The sequence below is a fragment of the Vidua chalybeata genome, chromosome 13 (assembly GCF_026979565.1).
Source record: "Vidua chalybeata isolate OUT-0048 chromosome 13, bVidCha1 merged haplotype, whole genome shotgun sequence".
NCBI classification, from domain to species: Eukaryota; Metazoa; Chordata; class Aves; order Passeriformes; family Viduidae; genus Vidua; species Vidua chalybeata.
The window spans coordinates 10,275,742-10,297,592 of NC_071542.1; the positions used below are offsets into that span (position 1 = coordinate 10,275,742).

The 21,851-nt window shown below is 38.6% G+C and overlaps 1 protein-coding gene across 1 annotated transcript; it reads right to left on the reverse strand.

Moving 5' to 3' along the window:
* Positions 1-242: 242 nt before the first annotated feature.
* CEP152 (centrosomal protein 152) lies at positions 243-21,552 on the reverse strand. The gene is made up of 27 exons (XM_053955190.1): positions 21,466-21,552; positions 20,462-20,584; positions 19,694-19,794; positions 19,419-19,485; positions 18,863-19,207; positions 18,222-18,390; positions 17,437-17,577; positions 16,391-16,530; positions 15,895-16,095; positions 14,325-14,472; positions 13,571-13,662; positions 12,583-12,746; positions 11,794-11,998; positions 10,927-11,019; positions 10,678-10,808; positions 10,374-10,502; positions 10,103-10,238; positions 9,107-9,286; positions 8,331-8,597; positions 7,750-7,863; positions 6,824-7,474; positions 5,265-5,439; positions 3,037-3,118; positions 2,843-2,949; positions 1,937-2,093; positions 1,556-1,659; positions 243-1,431 (listed from the first exon to the last, which is right to left on the reverse strand). Exons 2-27 carry the CDS (start codon positions 20,546-20,548, stop codon positions 551-553), a joined length of 5,067 nt encoding a protein of 1,688 aa, XP_053811165.1. The 5' UTR covers positions 20,549-20,584; positions 21,466-21,552; the 3' UTR covers positions 243-550.
* Between the last annotated feature and the right edge of the window lie 299 nt (positions 21,553-21,851).

Genomic DNA, 21,851 nt, shown 5'->3' on the forward strand with positions numbered 1-21,851 from the left:
ACACAAACAGAGGGTTACAGGAGGTCCTTCAAAATGGAAAAGTCAATTAATTAAGAGAGTAACTTCAAACATCTCTCATTACGCTCTGAAGGAATTTTGATAACCATTTTAAAAATGACCACAAGTTACAGTAGCTTGGTTTTAGATAAACACTGCACACTAAATTGAATATGAAAATAGATTCTATTTAATAAATTTGTATCTAGTGCACTATAAACATTTATGAAAGTGTTATTGCAAGGGTAAAAAAAAGTCTGCAGTAATATTTCAAGTAACTTAATAAAATTTGTTCATGTAACATTGATCACAAAATGGACACAGTAGAAAAGATTTTCCTCAATCATCACACTTTATTTAAACATCAAGTTAATTTTTTCCTTCAAACGAGGACTGCTGGTATTGGTTCAAGTTAGAGAGTGGGCTAATTAAAAAACATTATCTTGCTGGGACTGGAGATCCCACACCATTTTTCTCCAAGCATTTGTTGCACCATTTTCCTACATTTGAATCTGATGTTGCTTTGAGTTGAGGGACAGCTGAATTTGATTTGTCAAGAGTTGAGGAATGAAGTGTGCTCTGGGTTTGTTATCTGCTGGTCTCTACTGTAAACTTTTGTGCTGCTTTTTGTACTCAGAATCTTGCCATTGGCACTAGGAACGTCTCTCCGAGAAGGAACATTTTCATCCGCAGGAGAAAATGACCTGATGTGAGGAAACTCTTCACAGTACACAGTCTGTCCTTGAACATTAGTACTGGCTTTTTGTTGAGGATACAAGAGAGGCATTTCACCACAATCCAGATGCAAGCTTCCATTCCCAGAACTCCATTCACTACTGCTTCCTTCATCTCTTTCTGGAGTGTCTTTAAAATCAAATGCCTGACTTCTCTTAGACTTTGTTTTCCATTTTCCACATGGCTGGATACATTTATCCTCTTTCAAGCCTGTTCTTCCATTCTTGCTCTTAAGCGTATGATGAGTTGGCCCAGAGCTGCTGTGGCCATTTGTAACCCTGGGTACTTGGATATTTTGTAGTGCTCCATGACCAGGAGAGGGAGGAACATCGCCATTACTCGCAGCACACAAAAGTCCTTTGTCTATATTTGCAACAGGGCTATATTTTTCTCTTCTTCCATCTTCATTTGGGTAACATTCTGGTAGAACACCTCTAGAGGCACCATCCAGATTTTGAGAATTATTCCTGTTCCGAATATCTGAAGTCACTGTTTCACAAAGCACATGGTGAGTTTTGGTCGGCGTTGCATCAAACTGCTGTCTCAAGTCACGTGGAACACGCTTCTGGACAACTTTATCAGTGGCTTTTTCAGTACTGCTTTCACTACATGATTTGCTTTCCATGTGGTGTGACCTAGTCCGAAGCACACAATCGCTTTTGGAGCGCTCACCTCCAGGATCAGAACTTAAACGCAGAGCTAGGAGAGGAGGGAAAGAGACAGATAATCAAAGATAATGTTAATACTGGAAGAAAAGCACTTTCATTACTACATGCATTAAATCAGTATGCTCAAGAAGAGAAGGACCAAGAATCCAGTTCACCTGGGCAGGCAGACTTGCGCTGGGGAATGCTCCGAAGAGGCGTTTCCAGTCCTTTAGCCATTGTAGCAAGTTTACTGGCAGCATCCATTATTTTCTTTTCAGCTCTGTCAAGAATTGCAGAACATGGGGGAAAAAAAAAAACCAAAAACAAGTTTAAGATTAATTCAGCTCTACATTTTGCTTCAAGGCAATGTTACTGAGAGTCAGAGAATACTGAAAGGACAGTGTGCCAGGCAGCTCAGCAGTGACCTGGCGCTAACACGTGCACGCTGGCAAGACTTCAGGCCAGGCACTGTTTGCTCCAAGGTGGACAAACACCAGACTAAGATCTACACACCTCTTGCACAGCCAACAGCCATTTCCAAACATACTTGAACTTACCCTTCATGTTTGCCATTATCAGTGAGCAGCTGTTGAAGGCATGTCAAGTAGTATTTGCGCATTTTCCGTGCTGTCTCTTGGCGCTCTCTTAGAACCTCCACTTTAATCATTTCAGCAGCTCGTTCCTTACTTTCACGGATATAACAAAGCATATCACCTACAAACACACTTCATTAGTACCAGTTTTCCCCCAGAGTGGGGAAAAAGCCAACACCACAAACTGGGATTGTTTAGCAGACCTGGAACAAGTCACCAAGGACATGGAATTACCTGCCAACATTCCACCAAATCCTTGTGCCAGTTGTTGCCTACTGGATGAATGCCAGGGCAAACCACAGCAGGTCAGTATGAAGCATCAGAAAGGAATTCAGTTGTCTGATTCTGCATCTTAAGCAGGCACAGGGATTTGGGAGGAATGTTGGCTGGGAAAATACAGGTCTAGCAACATTTCAATGGCCATGCAGAAATTTGGGGACCTGCTGCACTCAGGTAAGATCTGGTGCTACACTTAATCCTTTCTCCTCAGCCAGAAGGTTGCTCACTAGGCCAGAAGGCAGGATACAGCACAAGAGAAAAGCAGATTTTCTCTCAGGACAAGCTGCAGTCTAGGTAAGTTTTTTTTCTTTTCTGGAAAAACAAGATCAGTTCTCAAAACACACTTTCCCACTTTAAAAGACATACTACAGTACAACAAAGCAAGGATGGTAAAGCAAGGCTTTGCCCATCACAATTACATGCTGAATTTAGGGTGACAATTCCGTTTCTCACAGTCACTCTAGTAAGATGGAAAAATTTACTTCTCATGTGATTTGGTTGTCAGATTCCTGTCCATGCTGGCTGAAGGAAGAAGCAACAAAGTAATTTATTTTCCTCCACTAAATCTTTAACTAAGACTTTAGTACTTACACTTAATCTTGCTCAAAGCTTTAATGTAGTGAGCACGCATTTCTTCCAGACCTTTCACAGAGTCAGAGGATGCACAAGGTTTTGAGATGCCTTCCCTTGACAGTGACCTGAAATGCATACACATCACACTGCACAAAAAAAGCAACTTATATCTTCCCAAAATAAGAAATCATCTTGTTCAGTTTTTTAAATACCTTGGTGGTGATCCCTGGTCTTTCAGTTTAGTCTTCATCTCAGAGTTTTGTGCAATTAGAGCTCCTGGAACCATCTCATTTTCTATTTAAAAAAAAGATGAACCATAATTCACTGCATTTCTCTAAATTCAAGTTCAAGAGATGCTTATGTAATAACTGCTGCCTCTGGCACAAGATCTCAATGTCACAAAGCATCATTAGTTGCAGTACAGCTGTTGCAGTAACAAGCAGATAGGAATCTATCCCAACACACTTCAGTGAAGTCTAAATATAAAAATCATCTTATACAGTAATTAAATAAGCTTAAAGCCTTCATATGCCATTACTAACACTAAACTGAGATATCAAGTGTACTTGGAGAGAAAGCACAGGACAAAAAAAAAAAACCAAGGGTGGTTTTGACAAACATTGAAAAAGAATTATTAATTTGTGGGTTAGTAATTGTCTAGTAATTGTCCCTTCGAGCTATAAAGACAGAAGATAAAACTTGGTAGGTTTTGTTGGTTTATTGTGGTGAGAACTTCTTTTGTTTGTTTTGAGGTTAATAACCAAAACCCCAGTATCCACTGAAAATTAAAAGATCCTACAGATGAGAGAATCAAAGTTGTCTTTAGGTGACTAACAATCCTAACCTTGGATTTGCTCTGACTTAGCTTCATATTCCTTCACAGCAAGCTGAAGATGTTTGTGGGCCATCTCCAGCTCTCTTTTCAAGTCCTGGCACACAGCCTCTCTTTTTTTCAAGCTCCTGGCAGCAACATTTGCAGCACACATCTTCCTGAGACCCAAGGTTCCTTTTTGTACATTTCTGACTTGCAACAGTAATTGCTAAAAGTTATACATTAACATGGGACCAAAAAAAAGAATGAAGCCCAACCTATTTTCAGTGTTCTACTTAGTCCTCTTCTCACTGGAAAGTGTGTACTATTTTAGCCCAATTAAACTAGTTATAAGAGACTGATACCCTGTTCCAGAAGGTGCAGCAGCATCTACCAACGCATACAGTTCTCACAACCTCAATGCACTTCCATCAGTGATGATCTGAGCTCTTCAGTCAGCAAAAAGACTTGCAGGTTAAATGCTTTTATAATATTTTAGATTTTTTTTTTTTAATAACAACAGCCAAGCAGGGTCTTTTGAAGTCAGCTGAAGGAAGCTGTCCCAGCTGGAAAGCCTCACACATGTCTGAGCCTGGTTAAGGGATACACAAAGACTGGGCTCCTTCCAGGCTGCTCCCCACAGCCAGGCCAGGGCGCTCTAGAGACAGGAGCACTGCAGTGCTGGTATTGTTCTGTGTTAATACTCCGTATGTTGGTGTTGAAGAAATTCAAGCCACACTACAGGCACAGAGCCAAAAACTCTTGGGTTTTGTTGCTTTATGTTTTTCAGTTGCGTAAGAACTCAAACTAAACAGAAAGCCCCAGGGACATCTGTCCCTCCCATGAAGTTTTTCCCATCTACACTGTCTCCAGTTTTGCCATAGTACACGTGACAGCCTTGGGAAGAGCTACAATACCGAAGTACATACTAGACACAGGGAGTGGGGGGAAAGGGAAGAAGGGGAAAAGCAACAAAAGAGAGAAACACCACACAGGGATTCCCACTTTTTTCAACTACATTCTTGACCAAAAGAACCAGAGACTACCACCATGCCAGGTCAAGCAAGTTCTTGACACAATAGTATCTTTTACATGAATGCAGAATTCCTTGTCTTGTGTAATGCCAAGAGCAAGCAGTATAATTCAATCTTTGAAGCTCCAATCTAGTATTACCCATTTACAAAACATAGTTTAGACCATACCCTGCATATCATGGCCAACACTGCCTTGCATGTGAACTGTTATATACTCCAAAGGTTTTGCTGCTAACAATCCCGAAAGAATGCACACACCTCTAGCAGATGAGACAGCTATTTCTTTCTTCCTGAAGAATGGATATAAAAAGCAGGAAGCTACTAGCATTTGATAAAATGAAACCTCAAAGCCTAGCTTTAAACCAGTAAACTGGAGACCAGTACCATTTGTTGCAGTTTGTGACTTTAACTTAGGTTATGCAATATTAAACAACCTTACAGTCAGAAGAACTGTATCTTCCTCTATCACCCAAATATTTATTAATTAGCTAACTTTATATTGGGGTCATCAAAAGGACATTGAATATTAAAGACTGCTACTAACAAGCTTCATTTGATGACTTGCAATCTGCCAGATTAAGATCAAACCCAATACCTTTGTCTGTTCCAGCTTCCTGCAAGGGTGTCTGTCTTCTCAGTCTCCTTTGTGCTTCTGCTTGGTGTCCAACATTGCACACGTGGGGTCTTGCTGCATCTCCAGTGTTTCCTGCACCATGTTGTGGGTAAGGGCATGATTCTTTATTTGCATTACTCACTAGCTCTTCATATTTCTGCAATTGAAAAACACTTCCTGAAAACACAACACAGCAGAAAAAGCGTTCCACACCACAACCAACCCTGGTCACCAAGCAGCTTTAGTAATTTTAATACAGGTACTTTAAACCTGCAGTAGAACCACAGATTACAAGTCAAATCGTGAAGAAAACATCTATTCTATGATATAGAAGTTTTATTTAGCATAAATCATTGCAACAGCAGTGCCTAAATATCTTGAGTATTATTTGGAAATGTCAGTAGCCCTTAATATTGCAGAACTATACCCTGCCTTTGAACAGCTGAAGAGAACTCACTTTTTAAAGAGAAAATACATTACTAGGAAATTAAGAAGACTTCACTAGATACAGTAGTTCAAGTCAACCAGTGTTTTGAAATTCAAAGGCATATTAAACAGTTTACCAAGAGACATTTCATTTCCACTGCAGAAGGTGCATAAGGCACAGGAAAAAATTATTCTCTTTATCATTGTGGATATGACTTGTGACATGAAAACCTTTAAGGCCCACTTGCTGAACAGAAATATATTGACATTAAAGAAATGGTAACATCCCATCTTCTCTTGAAATACCAGACATTTTCTTTGTCCTACACTCAGATAAATCTCCAGCTACAAACTGCTGGGTAGCAATGGCATTTCCGGTGGCATGCTCCCCGCAACAAAAAACTTATTACAAGCATAAGTACTGCAAGGAGAGGAGTCTGCTAAAACAACAGAAACAAGGGCTTTGGGACAAAATTTGACTTAGCCCCAAACTCCTCTAGAAAAGGGTAAGACATCCTTCCTCATCTGGGCAAGCACACTGAAAAAGATTTCCTAGAGGCACAATAAAATAGGCAAGACTCTTATTCCCAAGACAGAACTGACTGATAAACTGACCTACTGCAGGCAATTTGAAAAAAGGATTTACTGTTTTCATCTTTATTTGTATAGGGGGGGCGGGGGGGGAAGTGTAACGTGATCCATAATCACCATCCAATCACCACTGCAAACTGGATTTTGCAGCTATGCAAAAATCTGAGATGGGCTCTGTCATTACAGCCCATCGAAGAGGAAACCTTCAACAGGCTCCCAACCATAAGCAGGTTGATATATCTCCTTAATTTACAAATCTTTGCATAAATTACATTCCTAGCCTGACTTTCTCTTCTTTAAAGATTGAAGATGTCAAAGCTACATCCTTTCCCTTTGCACTCGTTAACGGTAGATTTAGCCTCCTTTTAGTTTTAGAGTACACTTATCAATGAACACAAATGTTGAATTTTCTAGTTCTCACAATTACATGGCTATTTCATGGGAGAAAGCCTGACTGAGAACAGCTCTGACTGACTTCTCAAATCCCTTTTCTGATTGGCAGTTATAAATCACAGAAATATTACCTTTTTCCATTCTCGCTCTTTCTTTTCCAGAATTGTGCAGACTGTGGTTCTATAGGCCTTTTGTAAACAAGCCTTCAGTTTGTCTTTGCCTTGACTGGTTAATTGAACATGAGAGTCAAAACACTTGTCCTTCCAAGAATGTTTACTCTGTGTGCACTTGACCAGGTCTTCATGAATTTCACTCAACAAATACTCCAGCTCAACCACAGTTTTCTCCTCATACCGATTCACTTCATCCTGCAGTCTCTTGGCTTCCTGAGCCTCCCATTCTCGCTGCTTTTGGTCTAGTAGCATCTTGATTTCTGCTTCTTTCTGAATGGAGAGATCATTCTTCTGCTTTGCAAGGTCCGCCTTTGCTGTTGCAAGGACCTCTTCAATTCTGTTTCTGTGATCATCCAAGAATGATTGGTAGTCTCTCTCATTTTGCTCTTGTATCTGCAGAATTTCTTCTTGCTTTTCTTTGTTCCACTGCACACGGGCTTTTGCTAGTTCTGCTTTGACAGCTGCAGGGATTTCCTCTTTCTTTAGCTCCAATTCCCTCCTCAGAGAAATTATCTTTTCTTCAAGTTCTTTAACTCTTAGTCCAGATGTCTCTGTATTTTCATATTCTTTCTTCCATTTCTCCTCAGCAGCTGAGAGAACCAGGGCTAACTGGCAAATAAACAACACAGTCATTAGAAATACATACACACATTCACAGATACACAAATGCAACTCTGAATCATTAAAAATCTATTAGAGATATTTTCAATTTATTTAATAAAAATTAAACCTATATAGGGAAAAAAATGGGTGTGGAGCAGAGTACACAACAAACATCTTTCCTTAGTGACTTCCTGTGCCTATGTCTACATTCATTCCTCAGTAATAGATGGGATTTGGAAGACTTTGTTTATCAACACAATTATAGTAGTATTTTGGGCTACCTGCTTTGCTGTAGTCTTTTGGTGTTCCTTTTCCCATTTTTCTTGTTCTATCTTTAGATTTAGTTTGTACTCTTGTAGCCACTTGGCATGAGCTTGGGCTAAAGCTGCATCTACCTTTAAACAGATATAAAATTTGCTTCAGCAGGTAGGTAGGTACACTGAATACATTTTTATGATTACTTTCATGTAACAGTGCAAGAACAGACTTCAGCTGGATTTCTATGTTTAGAAATTAAAAGAATCAGACCAACAGCACTTCATGCATTTCTTGATGCAAAAATTATGCCAAAATTAAAAATACTAAATTTATTTTTAACAAAATGGTATAAAATCTAAGTCAGTGCTGCTCAGCTCTGTTCAAAACTCCTGCAAAACTTGTTTAACAGTGTGAAAAACAAAACACATGCTACAGTTTTTTCAGAACTTTTTTAACAACTCTATTTCTTATCAATATCAATACTAAATATCAATACTAAACTTAAGAGGAAGTTAGTGGAGGAGTCCATTATTTTTTTTTTAGGTGACTTAAGTGGACACAGCAGTTTCAGAGACTCCAGGCAGACAGAACAATTATTTGTTACCTGGCTGGCAAGATTTTTACAGTATTTTTTTTCCAGTTCTAATTCAAATTCCTTTAAGGCCTCTTCAGAGGCTGTATTTTCTTTCAGAGCCTTCTGGACCTGCAGCCTCTGGTCTTCAACAGTCCCTTCTAACTCTTTAGTTGGAACTTCATCCACAACTTGGTCAGTTTGGCAGCTGCAGTCATTACATTCAACTACAGTTCTTCTCACTTCTTCCAGCCTACTTTGCCATTCCCTTTCTAATTTGGCAAAGACTTGTTCTTTATTCTAAGGAAAAAAATATTTTTTAAGAAAATCTCCCCAGTGTCTAAATAAACAGATTTCACTAGTGTTTAGCAAATGAAACACTGTTCACACCAATGATCCTCCTTAACAGAAGAACAAAACCACGAACAGAGAGGAGAGAGTCTCGTGACTCATCAGAGCTTTCTCCTATGGGATAGGATACACAAAGCATTTCTACAGGATCCCTGAGTGAAACAACAGAAAGCATAACCTTCACTCAAGCACCAGGGTGAAAAGCTCCAGCATATTACCAGCTGTGACATCCAGGGTACTCTGTTCATTACTTTGCAAGATCTAGGTTTTGAGTTTCTTTAAAAATATGAAACATGTCATGCCTAATGACTCCTTCAGAGGCTTTTAAAATGACAAATCCTTAACAGACACTTCCAATGGCAGAATAATAGCACATAAATCTAAAGTTCTGTTTCTGAAAATAGACAGCAAAACAACAACAACAAAAAAATTGAAATTCCCTGATCTAAGTTCCACACCTCTTTTCCCTCCTTTTCCCAGTGAACTTTGGCTAATGCAACTTCCTCTTGAACCTGCTGGTTTTTTTCTTCCAGCCACTGCTTCTTTGCTGCTGTCATGGACCTGATGTGTTCTTCTTCAAGCTCAGTCCTCAGAAGTTTAAGGGAGACTTCTTTTTCCTCTAGTAGCTGTTTTTTGAGCTAGACCAAAAACAAATAAATGAAATATTCTCCAAGGCACAGCTGCTCAGGTACAAAACTATGAGAAAGCATGAGACACATTATTAACTCTCTAGAGGCTGTGCACTAATCTTACTGATGACACTTAGACAAGAGATTTAACTCTCAAAACGGGTGTTTTAGGATATTATATCAGAGGTTATTATAGGCTATTGCTGTTAAGTAAGTTTTTGTATCAAGCATCTTTACTCCCCTCATACTTTGAGCTGCACCTCTTTACTGTACTTGCTTACCCAGACAGTTGATCTGCTTCAGTCATTGCGCACTGATATCTTCAGAAAAGCAAGGTTTTTAATCAAATCAGTCTGAATTCATTACTACTTAAAAAACCACAGTGTTTTTTAGGTCAGTTTTATATAGGGAGAAGTAAACTTGTATCATCATTCAGGGTTGTTTGAAAATGTCTTATGAATGTAAAAGCTCATACTGCTGACTAAGCATCTTCAGAAGTCAGAATATTATATCATTTCACTATATAATTATATAATTTCATATAATTATATAATTTATATAATTTCACTACATGAAAACAAACAGCTATTGGAGTTCCTTGTACAGTATTTCAAGGCTCAGAACACAACACCAGCCTAATTTAAAAAAAAACAGTAAGTCATGTATGAACTTTCTGATACAGCTGCATCTCTTCCAAGTAGGTTCTGCAAACATTTACAAAATTAAATACACTTATTTACATATATATCACGTATATACACATACAAATATTACATCTTGAAAACAGTGTGAAATTATATGTTTTATAGGCATATCCATTTGTACCTTCTCTTCCTTCAGCTGCTGCTCTTGTTGAAATTTCTGTCTTAAGGTATTTTCCAAGGTGTCCTTCTCCTGACAAACTCCAATGTAACATTCTTTCACTACAGTAATCTCTTTGTTCAGCTCCTCTATATTATCCCTTCAAAGGACAAATTACTTATTATCAATTGGCCTCAGAGGACAGAAAACCAGCTTTAAAATAAGTAACTAGCAGTGAAGGTCAGACAGGAAACATGAAAGTTTTGGTAAAAATGGAAATAATGCTAAGTCTTACCTTAACTGTGAGATTGTCTCTTCAGAAGTTTGAAGAAGCATCTGCTTTTCCACAGCAAACCTCTCCATCAGCTCCTTCTCAAAATGTGCTTTGGTGTCCTCATGATGTTGCTGGTAAGTTCTTTCACACCTACAATTCCAAGAAAAGGAAAAATAACCACCTGATTTCAATTAACTAGGTTCAAGTTTTCTGTAAGAAAATACCTTCCTAACATTGACCTCCTCTTGTATCTGATAGCTGGAACAAGATTATGTGTGCAGGATGAAAATCCACAAATTAAACTAAATTAAGTTAACAGACTTACCTGTCAATGGCTTCTTGCTTATCATGATCAAAATCCTGAACCATCTTTCTCATCTGACAACAGAGATCTTGATTTAAGCTTTTCAGTTTTTCCTCATTTTCCTTCAGTTCTTCAATAGTTGAAGTATGGGCCTGGACAAACAAGGGTCAAGTAATATGGGGTTCTTTTCTAATCACAGGTTTTTAGTACAGGGTGGGGTTTTTATGTGATTTTTTTTCTGTAGTAGTGTAAGCAGCATCTCTGTCTTACCTCAACTTCTTGTAGCAAAGCTTCATTAGCCTTTTTGAGCCTCAGCACTTCTTCATTTAGATTATTGGAAGCATCCTTCAAATTTGTGACAGGCTAAAAATTAATAAAATTAGCATGGTATCTTCAAGATATAAATGATTTAGCAGTTAATGCTTAAAGAAGTTAAGAGTTGTCAAATAAAAATTGTACTCAAAAAATACAAAACACAGGAAATTATTGGACTGCAAGATCACTGCTATTCTAGATGAATTCTTAGAACTTAGTATCACGAAGCTTTGGAGAAGCACACACTCAGTGTTGTGTTTGCAAGCTGAATGACAACAGCCATCCAACAGAGAGCACACTTCCCACATACATTGTATTCCTATCCCACATCCAGGTCTCCATCTACAGATACTGCAAGTCTGATCAATCTATAGAGGGAAAGCAATAATGGGGTGAGGAGAGATGCAGTATCAAGGAGATTCCTTATTGATCAAATTACACTGTGAAGGCCCTCTGAAGGCAATCTGTTAAATGTTTTGATTGTATAATGTAATCTAATCTATCAGCCCTCTTGCAGGAATTACAAGGTCTTTTTGGCTAAAGCAAACCATCTTTTTCCAATGCAATTTACTTTTAACATAAGTAGGGCAGACACTAGCCACTCTCAAGCATATAAGTCACCATTTTAGGACTCACTTAATAATGCATTCACTACCTAGGTTCTGCTATTCAGTTGTTTTCTTTTTAACCAAAGTTGCAAACCCAGAGTTGCTATGAATACTCAGCTATACATATTTTTTGACCTATTTTCATAAGAAGCTTTTGTTTTGTTCACCAAAAACCAGGAATATTTGACTTTTAAAGAAGTGTAAAAGAACAAACCTCTGAATTTCTTGATGCTTTTTCTGCTTTCAACTGCTTGCATTCCTCTAGTGTCTTCTGGCAATCTTTGAGACTATTTTGTAGTTGAGTGATCTGGTTTCTCTTCATTTTATTACTACTCAATAAACGTTCCAGCTCAGCTTTTAATTCTACAATAATTTCATCTTTAGAGAGTTCTTTATCCATGTCTCTGTTCTGTATTGCACTATCAGGAAAGACAAAACCAGTTCAGTATTTAAAAGACAAAACACACTTAGCTGAAAGGCAGTGGTAGCAAAGAGAAGAGTAACTAATACTACCAGAAATACCAGGATGTCTAAGATGTAATAGCAAAAAGCATAAGAGGACATGAATATCAAAGCTTTCTCATCAAGTTGCAATTAATTTACAGAGAACTTGTTAATTCAGCTGTCTCCTCAAAAGATTCATTCTCACATGATGTGAAGAGTTTTGAAACAACTCAAGTGGTTGATCTAAAAGACAGCTTTAGCTTTAAGCAACTATGTGGAGTCTTTGAGGAAGAAAAGTATCCATTAATATAATTCAACAATTAAAGGAACAGCAATGTAGTCCCTATGAAATCTGAAGGCTTATTAAATAGCAATTAGCCAACCAATTTATGGCACTAGTACAGTTTTTCTGTTTCTCAGATTACCTGGCAATACAAGCAGTACTTCAAACATCTATCAAAAATCTATGTGTTGATCCAGTAGAACCCTCTTTTTACACATAACTTGCATAATTTTTTGACGATTTAAAATTTTTCTTTCAACAAGAATCACTCAATACCTGCAGAATTTTGGCTTCTTCCCCGTGATTTTTTTAATTCCCAGTTCTACATAGGAATCACCCAGACTCATATGTCGCTCTCCACCTGCATCATTCAAAAATACTCCAAGCTTGGCAGCAGATTCATACAAAGCTATTTCTTCTTTCAGTTCCATTAATTCTTCCTGAAAGGAAGAGACAAAAAAAAAAAAAAAAAAAAAAAATTACACTGACCAGAGAGACTCCAAGCCAACATATCAGATCCACGATAACTCTTCCAAAGAAAATAAGCACATGGAGCTCTTCCTTCTAAATATAGTTATATTTAGCTGCATGTAGTTGAATTGTCTAGCATTAACTTACTTCTACTTTCATTTTTCATTTCTGATACCTCTAGCAAAGCATATATCAAAACTACAAATTTGATAAAATACAGAAATATTCCCTATTGTTCTTGTAGTCCATCTATGAAGTATTATTTCTTTTGCATTCCTGCTGTCCTTGTATAGCAAAATGGATGACAACAGAAAAGTACATACCTGGAGAAACAGCTATTACTCTAGTACTTAGTAGGATTCATAGTTTCCAAGATAAGAGATTTAAATCAAATATATGAACTCAGCTGGAAACACAGACTTCCACTCATGCTTTACAGAGGACTTTCTAGCATTCCTTTTTGCTGACAAAAGATAATTTTCAGAACATGGTATCTCCTCATTAAGTTATGGGACTCCCAGCACACAGAATTTACATTCATTTTTTTCCAAAAGCAGGTTGGACAGAAGTATGAGATCAGATTTGTGCCAATACAATTGCTCAACTGTTTTAATTGGTGGAGAGGAAGGAAGTCCATCATGCAACACAGGGAGAGGAAGTAGTCAAAGATTACGTGCTTGTTTCCCCAAAAAATTTGAAGTGTTTCAACCAACAACTTCTTAGTTATAATGCCTCTCCCCCCACATCAAATGCAAACATTTTATTCAAACATAAAATATTCAATAAAATTAACCTGCAAAGCCTTGTTCATGTTGTTGCTTATAATCTGTGCAGACTGAGCTTGCTGCAATTGAAGCCGTAACTGATTTGTCTCCTGCATTGAGCCTATTGTAGGAAAGAAAAGGGAGAAAAAGAGCAAGTCATAAATATGCAAGAAAGCCTATGCAATCTGAAGAAAGATCTCTGTTAAAAATAGCAATGTTGATTCTGGCAATAGACATTACTGTTTCTATTTCCTTGAGCTTGCTAACAGCTACTAAATACATTACTATCCAAAGACTTCAATGTGTGAAGGTAGGCAAAAGACAAACACACAAACTGTAAAACATTGCACAATCTATTTCTGTGATACAGGTTTCCAAGAATCAGCCTCCAGCTCCTAAAACAATTCTTCTCACTAGGACTTGAATTTAGAATGGCAATTCAAGTCAAGCACCTTAACACAAAATTAAGTAACTTGCATCCAAACGCTGTTGTTTAGTATGAAACAAGGTTTACACATATGCAGCACAAAATACATATGAAAACACTTTGATCACTGTTCTTTGGGTTTGGAGATGGTGTTTGCTTTCATTTCTATTTGGTTTTTACATCTTAGTATAGACTTAAAGTTAAGTTTGACAAATCCATTGCATAGGAAACAGTCTAGAACACAATTAGCTTGATGTTGATTCCCCTTCCATAGAAACACTGATATGCAATTTCATATTTAGAAAAAATGAAGATATTTCTGCAAGGAAAGGTAATAGTATGAGTAAAAGGCTGACCTGTTTGCAGTAAATTTGCACATTGCTTTTGGCTTTCTTCTAGGCTTCTTGTCAGTCGATTTATTATTTCAGTTTTTTCACATTTGGTTTCTTCCAGCAATTTTTCAAGTTGCTTAACATGCTCTCCTAGATTTTTGCAAAGCTCTTTCTAGAAAGAGAGTTTTACTTGTTTGACAAACATTTAACCATCTAGAACTGTTTCAGATACAGACAAATTCAATATATACAAGATAAAGGAGAAAAATAATCAATCTGGTACCTAAAGGGGTAGAGGACAGTTAAATCAATCACAGATCAAACACTATCATTGGCTGACAAGTGACCTCTTACAGAATCAAAGTTCAGTTTTCACTGGGAGGCAGTAATTCTACTCATATGTAAACAAACATGGATGAGAATCATTTCATATTTCCTAGAGCAGTTACTTTTCAGCACATCAGATTATCTCCTGTAATTAATCACATACACTTGTTCTATTGCAGAAAAAAAAAAAAAAATCAAGCCTTCACATGATATCAAGCCAGTCAGTTTATTTTAACTGAGCTTAAGCCAAGCTAGCAAGTGCCAATACTTGCAGGTAAAAGAGGAACTGTAGTTTCTTTTTCACAGGATATACAAAGTAGACATTTATATGGCATTATTTAGTGACCTACACAAACCCAGGAAGCATAGTGCTTTGTATTTACACCTTTTGACTTTTCTATCTTCTCTAAAAAAACATCTCCCCCTTTCAATATCTCAAAAATGCTACCATATATTTTGCAGTAGAGACAAAGTTGTATAAGCTTTGTTGTGGTACTAACAGACAAAAATTTAGCAGTGCATTTGGTTTAGAAGCAAGTACCAGTTACTTTTCCAAGTATACAACCCATCTATTTCTATATGTTGAGACAAGAATTAGAGAAATTTAATTTTATTTTCTTTATGTGAAATAAGAGGAAAATTTATTAAGACCTACCTGGAATACATTGATTGAATATTTCTAATAGTGGAATGGATTCTTATGACATATCAAGTAGAATAAATTCAGTAAGCTCTACAACCATGTAACACAATCTATATCAAACTCCATCTTAAAGACAGCCTTTTACCACTCCTCTACTTTTAAATCCTTACTTCTAAAATAAAGTCTCTGTTGAGTGGTCAGTCATCCTTCAGCATTTTGAGACCAAATCTTGGCAACAGACTGTTCAATAAAAAGTTTTTCTTGTTTTTTTCTTGCAAGAATATTACATTATTTCTTAATTAGTCCTTTTCTTTCCCAGAGTTATTTGCAGAACTCTTTCAAAAAAAGCTTGTGCACAGAAGGAAAGCTCAGGAGAGCAACTAAAACAATGAATTCCTGCCTCCTCTGCATCTGCTGTGTAAAAACTCACAATCTGAACTTGCAACTGCCTGCAGATGTTTATGAAAACATACCACATAGGCCTCATAATGCTGAGACCTTGCATTTTCCTAGCAGCTTCCAGAAGGAGTTATTAGAATTGTAGGTCAAGAAATGCAGTTTGGGAAACGGGGAGCTCTACAATGTCTCCGGTACAGTACTCAGCATCCTAAAACAATTTCTCACCTGCTCTCGGAGTGCAGATTGTGTAGTATCAAGTTTCTGCTCTAATGACAATACTTGCTGCTCATACTTCTGCTTGAGTGCAGAAATAATGGCCTCATGTTGTTCTCTGGCTCGCTGGAGGGCATCTGATCTCTGAAGTTCTAACAGCTGCTTTTGCATGCTTTCCATGGCCACCTCTGCCACTTTGGATTGCTTCAGCATCTGTAGGAACAGTATTACAGTAGCTCCTAGTTACATACATTTCACTGTTGCTCCAATATTCTGTACATCAGTTCATTTTTTTTGTGCAAGAGCTGCCACAAGTCCTCAGACAATGCCCGTGTTTCCATACACAGTATTTTCAAACAGTGAATCCTATCCATCCACCATGTATTTAGCTTTTGCAATGGTCATGACCAGCATTTCAAGAGAATAGCACTTCTGTTTAATGCAAATGCACCACACATTTAACTGTAGAAGTCTTCCACAATAAACAGTCTAAAAATATTTGCAGTACCTCCTCCTCATTGGTAGTAAGAGTCTGAATTTGAGTTTCAAGGGCCTTGATTTGGCCTTCAAGATGCATTTCCCGTTCCTTTCCATTCTGATAGAGTTTCTGAGACTCGTGAAGACTAAGAGCCAAACCATCCTTTTCATCTGAAGAAAGAGACATAATTGTGTGAGAACCATGGCCAGCCACCCAAGAGCTTCACGCAACACGACTGTTGAGTACCTGCTCTACCAAACCATTCACTCTGCCTTGTACTGCAGATAACAACAGAAGACTGAACAAAAACATTCAGTCTCCATCCAGCAACAACTGTCTCCTCCTGGCAGCAGGGAGCACTCCAATACACTGTTTCCAGTAGAGTCCTGAAGGCACAAGCCCCATCCTGGCAGCAGGAGGACTTCACATCCTCCCTTACACCGTTTAAAGGGAGAGTCCTCTGAAGAACCAGCCAAGACACAGCCAAATGGTTGAGCTTTTCTCTTTCCATTGCTTCTTTTGCATTCTAAAAACTAAAGTCTTAATTCTCTACATTTAGTACTTCTTTTTTTGTCTATTCCTGTAAGAAATGGGAAACTAAGACAATCAGATTTTTTAATTTTTGAAAGAGATTTTCTCTACATACAGTCTATGAAATGGCCTGTTAAACCAGACACCACCAAAAAAAATTTTTTTTTTCATAGATGGCCACTTCTCCTATTGGGGTTTGGGTGTTTTGGTGTTGACTTTTTTTTCCCCCTCCTCTGACTTTGGAAAGACTACTTTGGCAGACTTCTCACTTTTCTGTACATTTGTGATGCCTTACACATGGGGACTCTGGAAAACAACAGTGGTCTTGAAAATACAGTAAAAGTTAAGACAGTTATGCAGTCAGGCACCAATCCAGAGATTTTTACTTAGAACAAAGTTTGGGGAAAGAGGTATGAGGCACATATAGTCCCAAATCAAGTTTATAAGTATGATAAATACCTTCAAGGACACTTTCTAAATCAATCTCAGAATTTAAAAGTTGCTAAATATGAATAAAATCTAAGAATTAGCACAAAACATTTTACCTTTGACCATTGAAAGCTGATGATTCAAATACCTAATTTGCTGTGCACTCTTTTCTAGCTTTTCATTAAGTTCTTCCAGTTGTCTTTCCCTTGCTTTATTTAGAACTTGAAGTTGAAGAATCTGCATATTTTCTGAAGAATCTGCCAAATTTCAAACAACATACAGACAAGTCAGCATAGATACCAAGAAAGTCATCGCTGTAATTCCTGCTCCAAAATATTTTTTTTTATACTGCTAAGTTCATTGCTGGTGCACAAATCTTTCTTTAATCCACATTTGATTTGCATCACACAAATTGCTCTGGCAGCAATGGCTGAAGGATTGTGCAAACTACAATTCCAGCCTAACAGCAAGCCCAGATAAAAGTTCACATACTGTGAACTCACAGACTTGTGGCCACTACAAGTTTACAACATGTCTAACAAAGTAGTTGTGTCATTTGAAGTGTACCTAACAGAAAACCCCAATGTGCCATCACTCACTGGACCTTAGGAAGTGTACTCCGAGTTGTTATTTTTCCAGTATTATGGAAGGAGACAAAGTGTCAACAAGGTCTGACATCAAGCCATCAGAAATAATTTTTCAGTTTCATCAATCAAAACTACATTTTAAATGCCCAAAACTCATATACCCTGAGCAAAAAGAGATAATTTCTAGATGTAAAAAATTCTATACTTCAGCATACTTTTTGTTGTCCTCTTACTGAAGTCATCATGTTTCTATCACTGACTTCCAGTAAACTTTTTACACAAGTTTATTTCAAGTCTAAGCACCAAACACTTACTTTCATCAGTGCCCAAGAATTCATGTTGCAAACCTTCAAACACTTCATTTCTTCTGTTTCCTTCTTGGATTCCTGGAATATTTTGATGAATGCCATTTTGGTATGGTTTATAAGTCACTTTGTAAGATTCTGGTGATTGGCCATTGACAACATCAGATGCAACAAATTGCTGTTGTGACAATATATACATAAGAGGAAATGCATTAAAACTACAACTGTAGCTTTGCTCCGTGAAAATATTTTTCATTATACAGGTTGACATTAAGAAGAATTCTAGTAGCTCTTAATTTTCAGGCTCCAATCCAGCACATAATTTAAGCATGATAGAATTCTTCATGAAAGCTTCCACCTTAGAAAAGTAGTGAAGTGGTAAACAGGGTAATCACACACTTAAGTGAATCACATTCATTCTACCTCACGGAATTCCACCAAGGCAACAGGAAAAAGAACAAAAATCATAACATGAACATATGAAAATTCAGTTATTAATGTCGCCTTTTTTTAATTAGGCTACAGAAGCCTCCCATCACTGTTTGAACTGACTGTAAGAGACTGAAGGCATTTAGAAATATTACTACCAATAGCTAAAGTCCTGTAAAAATTTTCCAAGAGACAGAAAAATGTGCCAGCTTCTAAAATACCTTAAGATGTTCCTTTGGATCATCTGAAAAATTTAATATTTTATTTTGCCGATCATTAAATTCTGGTTTATGGCCATTTGTATAAGGCCTGAAGTTTTCAGGAAGATGATACACATGGTTCTCTTGGTAGCAACTTGGGGAGTTAAACCCATCTCTACCAGGATATACATCATCTGGATCATCTTGGCCATCCTGGCCACAGTAATCTTCTTTAACATCATATAAATGTTTCTTCTCTTCATCATTATGTAGGCCATTCCAATTCTTCCCATGTTTTTCAACATGATCAGTTTGCTGGTCACACAAGAATTGTTGAGGGTACAGATTTGGTCCTTGTTCATAGCCCTATGAATGAATATGAGGTTTAGAATTGCTCTCTCAAAACTCAGATTTCACCCCACCCTCCTTCTGCTATGGTTACCAGCCCTCAAGTTAGAAATACTTGAAATGATTACCAAAACACATCACCTACACGTATTTCTCTAATTAATTTGAACAGTATTTAGCATGTTATTATGAACAAGCAGTAATTACATCCCTGCTCATACAAGCTTACATTTGGAGGATCACTGATCAATGGATGATCATTCCACCTTCCATCAAGCTTCCCAGGCTCATGTGACCTAGAGAGACACAAGCAGCTTAACTATGTACTAATAACTTCAGGGAAAAAACAAACCTTTTCTTAAATTAAGGCACATCTAGTTTACTGCAAATTGCACTACAGCTCCCCTTTTACTTGGATTATTTTTACACACCTCATCAATTCAGACTTTGCTCTATTCTGAAAGCACAACACAAATAATAAAAAGACGGTGCCAAATGCCTTACTGCTCCTCAGTCTCCTGAATGCTGCAGTCTGAGTAACTGGAGAGTTGGTCCCCACTGTCCTCCAGCATATCATGGGGAAGGTCTGTCAACAATTGTTGCAACTGAAATACAACAAACAATAGTCATTATATGCTCTTCAGGAAAATTAATACAAGTTCTGCCCAAAAACATTGGCAAAGTAGGCCACTTGCAGAAAATCCTGGTTTTCTTCCTCCAAGGAAGAATTCACAAAGATACTTTTACCACAGAATGCTTACTAGACTAGAGTACCAAACAAAGCATTTTTCTGCCAAACTCTTGTTAAGAAAAGTGCTGCACCAGAAAGAGGGAAGGGATATGCCATCTAGTAGACATGTCCCAAGACACACTAATTCCAAAGAATCATCTGCAAACTGATGATGCCAGGATTTCTCCTCTCTAAACTCCAGGCTAGAGAGGTAGTGGAGATTCAAAACATGCTCTTTCTGAGAAGTCTGGATGGAAATCCAGATAAGAACTTGCCAGCCAGTATCACTACATTCAAGAAGTCATCACTGCAATGATTACTGCTCTGCTCTGGACCAAGCAACTGGACACAAACAGAGAAAAAGACCACAACTAAAACAGACCCGAACTTCACTTCCTATGCTTTTCAAGAGTGGCACAGTCTGTACCCTCTTTTGCTCTTACCAGACTACATAAACCTTTTCGTTTCTTTTTATGCACTTAAAAGGTAGGAAGAAGCTAAATTCACAAGCCTTCAGTTTAAAATACTTAATTCTTTTTCACCTCTTGTTCTCTTGCATAATCTTCTTGGTCATAGTCTTCATCTTCATGCTGAGTTTGTAGAGCTCCACTATCAAAGTCAAGGGACATTGTTTTCTAATATTGATTTTGCGTATCCAGCAAAACCTACCACAGGACAGGAAAACATCACACGTGAGTAAAAGACATGAGGAATCAAAAAGCACCACCCTCATCACCTGAATTACTTAACATGAAAATATAATTCTTGAAACAGCCATTGCATATTACTTATTTGTTTCTCCTATATCCAAGTCTACTCACTTCCAAGAATTTAGTATTTTAAAAAAGTATTTGGGTTTGTCATAGGCTGACATAACATAATTTCTGAAGATCACTTACAACCACACATTATTTTCTGCGAGTTCCAGTACTGTACAGTATACACATGATGTGATACATGATGATAGTTATGTCCACTTTTGCATCTTGCTCTGTAGTTTTCTAGAGAATAACTACATTTTGTATTAAAAACTGAAAGTATGCTGTTCCTCGGGCATTTGGACAACAGCCCCAAAAGGAAGAATTTGAAAAGTATCACAGAAATCTAAAAAGCACCACGAGTTCCAGATTTCACTGCTTAAGAAGACTCCTGACTCCCAAGGGCGTGTGTACACTGAGCAGCGTGCTCGCAAAAGCTACTGTGTAAAAGTGCTGGTCGATGTTTGGTTACAAGGTAAGTTACTCCCTGTTGAAGGGACACTTGTTTGGGCACACAGGTGTAGCACATACTGAAGTCTTCACTTGGTATAATGTAACATTACAAGAGCATTATTTCCAAGTTAAAAGTCACTTCATCACGTTTAAAGGACCTTCTTGCCCACTGCTGTTCAAGGAAACTTTCCAACAGAGCTGGCAGGAGGCCTCACAACGCAGCCCCTGGCTCTGTGCACCCCCCGTGACCCCTCTCACAGGAGGCTCCCGCTTCCCCCACGCCGCACCAGCTGAGCGCGACCACCGGCCCTGCCCCCCTTCCTTAGGGCCCTCACCAGCCCCGGGAGCGAAGGCAGCCGGTCGAGAGTGCACAGCCGCCAGAGGCGCGACCAGCCCCGGAGAGCCGGACCTGGGCGGGCCGGGGGCAGCGCCAGGGGCGTGGGGTGAACTCGGCCGCCGCCACCTCAGTCCTCTCAGGGGGCGGCGCGGGGCCGGCGGGGGCGATGCTGCCGTTATTCAGTGCACCTCCCGCGGGGCCCCCAGGGCCGCAGACGGCGGCAAAGCGCGGCCCGAACAGCGAAACCCACCTGAGGCGCCGTGGCCACCCGCCCTCCACAGCCACCGCCGGGACGGGCCCGCCGCTCTTCCGCATCACTGCCGGCCCGCGCCCGCCGCGCTGATTGACAGCCCCGGGCACCAACCGGCGGCCAGAACCGCCCTG